This window comes from Rhinolophus sinicus, linkage group LG06 (assembly GCF_036562045.2).
Source record: "Rhinolophus sinicus isolate RSC01 linkage group LG06, ASM3656204v1, whole genome shotgun sequence".
Taxonomy (NCBI): Eukaryota; Metazoa; Chordata; class Mammalia; order Chiroptera; family Rhinolophidae; genus Rhinolophus; species Rhinolophus sinicus.
The window spans coordinates 30,868,444-30,876,011 of NC_133756.1; the positions used below are offsets into that span (position 1 = coordinate 30,868,444).

The 7,568-nt window shown below is 55.8% G+C and overlaps 1 protein-coding gene and 1 long non-coding RNA gene across 4 annotated transcripts; one reads left to right on the forward strand and one right to left on the reverse strand.

Moving 5' to 3' along the window:
• Positions 1-2,026: 2,026 nt before the first annotated feature.
• On the reverse strand, positions 2,027-3,916 carry LOC141572108 (uncharacterized). Of its 3 annotated transcripts, none has more exons than XR_012497248.1 (3): positions 3,663-3,916; positions 3,338-3,457; positions 2,027-2,610 (listed from the first exon to the last, which is right to left on the reverse strand). It is a non-coding gene; the product is annotated as an uncharacterized LOC141572108 (long non-coding RNA). The 3 variants fall into 3 exon arrangements; XR_012497249.1 differs by having other exon boundaries at positions 3,571-3,916; XR_012497247.1 differs by having other exon boundaries at positions 3,338-3,916.
• Positions 3,917-4,463: 547 nt separating this feature from the next.
• FOXD3 (forkhead box D3) lies at positions 4,464-7,183 on the forward strand. Its single transcript, XM_019731460.2, has one exon. The coding sequence runs from the start codon at positions 5,134-5,136 to the stop codon at positions 6,577-6,579; it is 1,446 nt and encodes a 481-aa protein (XP_019587019.1). The 5' UTR covers positions 4,464-5,133; the 3' UTR covers positions 6,580-7,183.
• Positions 7,184-7,568: the final 385 nt, after the last annotated feature.

A 7,568-nucleotide genomic window follows, 5' to 3' on the forward strand; every position in this document is an offset into this window, starting at 1 on the left:
AACATAATAGCCATAATTAAAAGCACGCTAACAATGCCATAAATTTATCACACAATTTTACTAGCTTTCTGCCCCTAACTGCTCTCTCATCGTTAATTAAACGTGTTGCCTTTTACAGAATGGATGTTTATACATATCCAATATAAATAAATTCGAAACCATTCTCTCTCTCTCTCTCTCTCTCTCTCTCTCTCTCTCTCTCTCTCTCCTCTTTTCCCTTTGGTCTCTCGCCATTTACAGGCACTTCTTCAGATGGGCCCTGAGTGGCAGACACCTTGAAAATAAATGAAGTTTTGAGATGCAAATCCAAACAAGAACGTTAAATTAGCCCTTTCCCCCTACTCCGAAGAGATCTGGAGAGATAAAAGAGCGGTGGGAAGTGAATTGAAAATTCCACTCATTTGAAAATAAAAATAATCTGGGTGGGTTGGGGACCGTAGTATCATCTCAGCCCTTCCCACGTCCCTCAGTGGCGGTCATCCAGGCAGAGGCTGATAACAGTTTAACAAATCTATGAAGATTGTCAAGAAGAAGCCGATTTGGGTTCTTGGTGGGGAGGTGGGTAGGAAGGAGGGATATATTCCAAATGGGCTCCACCCACATTTTGTTTCCCCTGCAATAGACCGTGGTTGCTCTCGGTGGGGGACGCGCTACGCGCCCCTCACTGCGCAGAACCTGGTCCCATCTCCCCGGATTCTAAGAAAAGTGCACCCGAGTCATTATTCTTACTTCGGGCCATCGATTTATTCAAGCCGTTGGCATAGTCTCTGACTTAAAGGAGGAGGAAAAGGGCATCTGGGTTTGCTCCGTCCTGGTGAGGGGTAGGTGGGCCATTTCCTCACCCCGCACATTCTGCCGGTGACCCTCCTCCCGTGTTGACCATTTAAGAACGCAAGTTGAGTTGTAATTAATTTCCCCTTCACCGTCATAAATTGTTCCATCCACTTCCCCCCACCCCATCTCACCCCCCGGAACGCACACACTAAATCTCCCCTCCCCCGAGATGTCTCAATTTCCTTCCAATCGATCCGGACTTCACTTTCTTGTTTCCTGTTGCTAGAACCTCGGTCCCCTTCACCACCATCACCAACCCCCGCCCCCGACGGCCCGCGTCCCGGTGGCTTCCCCAGCTGGGTACCACCGACTCGGCCCGCCCCAGGAGAAATCGAGGGAGCCTCATTCCATTATCCTTTGGCTGAAACGTTTCAAACATTTGAACAGGTGAGACAGCTGGCTTCCATCTTCTTTAAATCCCTCCTGGGAAGTTTGCTTGTTGTGCCCCAAGTAGTCACTTTCATTCGTAGTATGTGTGTACCCCTCCCTCTTTCTGCCTCCCCCAGTAACCCTCTGCGACTCAGAAAATATTTATCCACATTTCACTTTTCTCCCCCTCCCAATATTTCCGTTTCCTCTATCACATTTTTCTTTCCCCCACTAGTGTGTCACTTTCTGTATCTGTCTCGCTTCTTCCATCTCTCTGTCCTAAAAGTTTGGCGTTAACTGACGACCTGTGGGCTTTTAGCTGCAAAATGCAATTATTCGACAAACAAGATTTACTTAGCCTGGAATCTAGCTGGCCTACGGCGGGTCCCTGCACCGCGTTGGGGTCCCGCCCTGGCCCTTCCGCCCAGGCGGCGTCCCGCGGCTAGGACAGCGGGAACCCTCCTCCTTCCCACCTGAGCCGCTGCTTCGCCTCCTTCCCGCCCCGGAAGGTTGCGCTGGCGCTACTGTCCGCCCAGAAGGACAGCCAAGGCGGGTTCCCCAGCCGAGAGTGGCAGCGGGAAAATCCGCCGCTTGCACTGGAAATCGATATTAAGCGAGTGGGTTGGCGCGGGCGCCGGACGTCGGGGCCGCAGCCAGTCGGTCCTGCACGTCTCATCATTTAGCTAATCGAGTCGAAAAGTTTCTGTAAGGGCCAGACCCAGCATCAGATGGTAACACTGATTGAACAAGAGATTAGCACAATAGATCTCTAACCGAGGGGAAGCGTTGCTTTTCACGCTACGCGCCGTAATTAATGGTATGAATCAATTAATTTGACTTTTATTGTGTCGAAGGAAAAAAGCGCAACAAATGGAATTGGCGGCTGGGAGTTGTTCATCCCCCACCCTTTCCCCCAGGGAGGTTCCAATGAGACACCAGGGAATGGACGGATCAGGACAAGTCTTGGCCGGGGGAGGGTGAGAGGCAGCGAGCAGCAGCGCCGAGGGAGCCTGAGAGACAACCCTGGCGGGCAGTGGAATCGAAATTAGGCTCATTTAAGAGGCTACTTCAAGAAGATTGCGGAGGGCTGCCCCTGGAGCCGCCACCCTCCCCTGTGCGCGCACACACACGTGCACTTGTCCTCGCCGGCCCAGCCTCTTCCAGCGGCCCGCGGACTGCCTCTGGGGCTGGACAACCGAAGCTGAGCAAAAGATATTTCTGAATTTGTAAATTTCGGTTTCCTTTTTTTTGTTTGTTTTTGTCCTTCGGACCTTCCTTTTGTAAGGACTGGGTTGCTCAGACAGTTGCAGCCGCGACCTCTGCAGCTGGGGGAAGTGGGTGGCCAGCTCGCCGCTCTGGTCGGTTTCACCCGAGGCTGTCTAGATGGCATCGTAATCGGTTCGGAGCCTGCGGGCCACAAAGCGGTGCAGCTGCGGAAATCAACTCAGAGATGCATTTTTAGGGTCAGGTGCAACCGGGGAATCATTTAAATACAAAAAAACCTTGGAGTTTCGCGGGCATCTCAGGATGGAGTAACTACCCCTACTCTCCGCCCATTCCCAACCTGGAACGTCCTGCGGAGTGGGGAATCCTATGACCTAATGTTATATCCAGGAAATTATGGAGATGAAAGTCAATCTGTGTGTCGCACTGCCTATAATGAAGTAAGTTTACGGATTTTGGTTTTAGCTTTTTTTTTTTTTCTGGTGTGTCTAGGCCAAAGAAAGAGGGGGTCGTAGGTGAAAGAGACTACAGACTGAGGGAACCCGAAGCACCACTGTCCATTAGGAATCAAATCAGTTTCCTAGTATCTTCTGTAAATATTTCACTAATTATTTCCTCTCGGACCTCCTCCCCTTGTGCTCTCAGCTCTGGTGAGGCCGGCATTCCCCTCCCAGGCCTCAGCGGATAGACTGGGCTGGGTTTCTAGGAGCCGGTCACACCCGGTAGGCGCTTGCCGCTCGCTCTAAGGCGGCCTAAAAATACCGGAGGGAAGAGGAGGCGCACCGCAGATTCTCCGGGTCAGAAGCACTATTCGGAGGTGCGAGGTCAACGCGCCCCAGCAATGCCATACATTGGGCGTCGGTTTTCGGTCCCCCTTCCCAATCCCAGTTAAATCCCCAGTGTTTCCTACCATCACTGACTTTCCTTGCCCGGGAAACTCGCTGTGCACTGGCCGCATCCTCGCCTTCTCCTCCACCCGCTTTTCTGATGGTTTCCGAGGAAGTTAAATCTTGGAGAGTTTATCTAAGTCCTAAGAGGAAAGAATCCAGGTTAGTTAGCAGCAACTGAGAGCCTAGGCCGCCAGCATGCCCCAGGCCGACCCCGCTCCCAGGTGGCTGGGCTCCGCCGCAAGGGAAGTCACACCTCCGGCTCCCAGCGTTGTTCTGCCATCCCAGCCCCCGCGCGGCGTCTAATCTAAAGGCCGAAAGCTTTCTTCCCTGCCCCACTTGACTTACCCAGGCCGCGGCCAATCCCGGCTCCTTCCCCAGCACCTCATTTCCGACTTTTTCACATGCTAAGTCGTTTAACAACTCCCAGCAGCTAGTTAGGCTTCTTTATTTATAGGTTCCCTGTTATATTACGTCGTTTTTATTTCTCTCGGCAACTATTCTAATAGATTAATCAATAGACATTTTCTGACCTCCGGGAACCCCAGCTGATGCTGTTCTGGCGGCGCAGAAAAAAATACATTATATGTGTGTGTGTATATATATATATATATATATATATATATACACACACACACACACACATATATATGTATATAAACATGCCCACATCGAGCCAGGAAAGCGAAGGCCGGACCCCGGTGGTCTGGCTTTGGGGGGAGGGGGAGCGCTTCCCTTCAGTAGGTGTTTCCGCCGAATGAGCGCTGAGGCAGTGTGTGTGTGTGGGGGGGGGGGGGCGTCTGGAGTCTAATTCAAAACGGAGCCGGGAGTGCAGCCCTTGCTCGTTAAAGCTAAAAAGAATTAAAACCAAAAAACAAAACAGAGGCTACTAAGTTTTTCTTTAAAAAAAATAGAGTGGGAATCTCGTTCTCTGTTGCCCAGTCCCTGCCCAAAGAGTTTGGGTAAAAGGATAAGGGGCAAGGCAGAGGGGGCGGAAAGGCCAGGACAGCTTGAGCTGCCAGGTCCCGCGGACGCTCCCAGGCCCACGCCCTCACTCGCTCACACCCACTCTACCGCACCCACACCCACAGACTCCCTCGACCCCTACACTGGGCTTCAGCCTAGGCTGAGGTCCCCGGGCAGGCCAGGACGCCTTCGGGACCCGCGGGATGCTGGCGCACGGTGAGGCTCAGAGTTGCGGGTCCCTCGTCCCTTTGTTGACAATTCCCTGAACCAACTTGAGTTTGGCCGGCTCAGCCGCTGCCCTGACGTCACGCGCGGTCACGTGGCCCCGCCTCCCGCTGGATCTTTAAGTAGAAAGTAATCTATCAGGCCAGTCCTTAAAACGGGACTTTCGACTACTGGGGCTTCGGCGTCCCTGACACCCCCCGCCCCTCGTTGCCCCTGTCCGCGCCCTCCTGAGCTGCTCGGCGCCCGGCGTCCCGCGCCCGCCTGCACAGCTCCTGTTCCCCACGCGCGGCCCAGAGGCCAAGGAAGGCAGGCGAAGTGAGGGGGCGCGGCGTGGAGAAGCCGCCGGGGCCGGGAGAGGCAGCGAGCACCTAGTACCGAGCGCCAGAGAAAGCAGGAGTTTGCGAAGCGCGGCCGCGGGGGGCGGACCGCAGCGCCCGCCGCACGATGCCGGGCCGCTGAGTGTGAGCCAAGCCGGGAGGGCCCCGAGCCACCTACTGCCCCTTCCCATCTCCCAGTACCACATCTTTCGGGGGCGCCCAAGCCCCTTTCCCCTGAGCTCCGCGGCAGCTCCCACGACCCCCATCGCCTGCTGCTCCTTCCCCGCCGCCGCCACCAACCCCGCGGAGGGATGACCCTCTCCGGCGGCGGCAGCGCTAGCGACATGTCCGGCCAGACGGTGCTGACGGCCGAGGACGTGGACATCGATGTGGTGGGCGAGGGCGACGACGGGCTGGAGGAGAAGGACAGCGACGCGGGCTGCGACAGCCCTTCGGGGCCGCCAGAGCTGCGCCTGGACGAGGCGGACGAGGTGACGCCGGCAGCTCCCCACCATGGGCAGCCTCAGCCGCCGCACCAGCAGCCCCTGGCATTGCCCAAGGAGGCGGCTGGAGCCGGGGCCGGGCCAGGGGGAGAGGCGGGTGCGTCTGAGGCCGACGGCTGCAAGGGCGGCGTTGGCGGCGAGGAGGGCGGCGGGAGCGGCGGCGGGCCTGGGTCGGGCAGCGGTGCGGCGGGCGGCCTGGCCCCGAGCAAGCCCAAGAACAGCCTGGTGAAGCCGCCCTACTCGTACATCGCGCTCATCACCATGGCCATCCTGCAGAGCCCGCAGAAGAAACTGACCCTGAGCGGCATCTGCGAGTTCATCAGCAACCGCTTCCCCTACTACCGGGAGAAGTTCCCCGCCTGGCAGAACAGCATCCGCCACAACCTCTCGCTCAACGACTGTTTCGTTAAGATCCCCCGCGAGCCGGGCAACCCGGGAAAGGGCAACTACTGGACCCTGGACCCGCAGTCCGAGGACATGTTCGACAACGGCAGCTTCCTGCGGCGCCGGAAACGCTTCAAGCGCCACCAGCAGGAGCACCTGCGCGAGCAGACGGCGCTCATGATGCAGAGCTTCGGCGCCTACAGCCTGGCGGCGGCTGCGGGCGCCGCGGGGCCCTACGGCCGCCCCTACGGTCTTCACCCCGCGGCCGCAGCGGGCGCCTACTCGCACCCGGCTGCCGCGGCTGCCGCGGCTGCGGCTGCGGCGCTCCAGTACCCGTACGCGCTGCCGCCGGTGGCACCCGTGCTGCCGCCCGCCGTGCCGCTTCTGCCCTCGGGTGACCTGGGCCGCAAAGCGGCCGCCTTCGGCTCTCAGCTTGGCCCCGGCCTGCAGCTGCAGCTCAACAGCCTGGGAGCTGCCGCGGCCGCCGCGGGCACGGCGGGAGCTGCGGGCTCCACGGCGTCGCTCATCAAGTCTGAGCCGAGCGCGCGGCCGTCGTTCAGCATCGAGAACATCATTGGAGGGGGGCCCCCGGCGCCTGGGGGCTCCACGGCGGGCGCTGGGAGCGCTGGGGTAACTGGGGGCACCGCGGGTGGCGGGAGCGGCGGCGCGGCGCAGTCCTTCCTGCGGCCGCCGGGTACCGTGCAATCAGCAGCGCTCATGGCCGCGCACCAGCCACTGTCACTGAGCCGGACGACGGCCACCATCGCGCCCATTCTGAGCGTGCCGCTCTCTGGACAGTTCCTGCAGCCCGCAGCCTCGGCCGCCGCCGCCGCTGCCGCCGCAGCGCAAGCCAAGTGGCCCGCACAATAGGGACGCGCAGGTGGCGGGGACGCTGGGCCCGGCGGCGGCCCCCGGCGGCGGCTGCACTTCCTGGCTGGGCGCCCCGCCCCGGTCCCGGCCCCCCTGCCCAATCCCGGACTCGGCCTTTTCTCTATTTCCTCCCCCCGACCCCTCAACACTGACCTCCGCGGCTTCCACCCTCTTGCGAACACCTAGGTTGGGAGCAAACTCTTACTGCGTGCCCGCCGGGAATAGCTTTCCGTACAGGTAAAACCGAAAACCTAATTTTCCAAAAATGTACCCTGACGGCGCCTGCTCGCAGTACCGTGGGGATGGGAGGGAAATTCTTTGTACATATTTGTATAAAAATTATTGACTTTCCTTTTGGGGTTTTTATTTTTTTAAGAAAAAAACAAATTCAGTAGATTTAGAGCTCTGAACTTTCATTTTTTTTGAAGGTTCACTCTCCACAGTTTTATGTGAGAAATAAATGTATAGAGACGTTGGGAGATTTTAAATATAAAAAAAATTTTCAAAAGGCGAGAAGTGTCATTCTATTATAAAAGTCTGTTTATATATGAATGAATATATATGGTATTCTAAATGTTATTCCATCGTGTTGTACACAACTTTGTAAATAAATTTTTAAAATGCTCAGCCTAGTGTATCATTTAGGTGTCTTGATAAATGACAAGATTTTAAAATGGTATTTGCATTTCATCTTTCCCAGAAATTCAAGGAATTTCAAGTAATGACCTTTTCAAACTTTGCTAATTCATAATTTGATTGTAAGAAAAATTTAATTGGCAAAAGTAAAGAATATGCCTAATTTAAATAGTATTAATATTTTTCTTTTAGTTTTTCACATAAAACCGGGATGTGGGCAATGATCTCATTCATATCAATCCACTAAATCTAAATGACCAGATATTTCTGTAGATAAAATAAGCTGCCATTAAAAAAACCAACCTTAGTCTATACAACTGGCACAATCTTAAATTTTTTAAAACACCAATTTA

What these genes read in the sequence shown, in the direction of transcription:
- FOXD3 (XM_019731460.2), top strand. Translation starts at nt 5,134, where the DNA reads ATGACCCTCTCCGGCGGCGGCAGCGCTAGCGACATGTCCGGCCAGACG.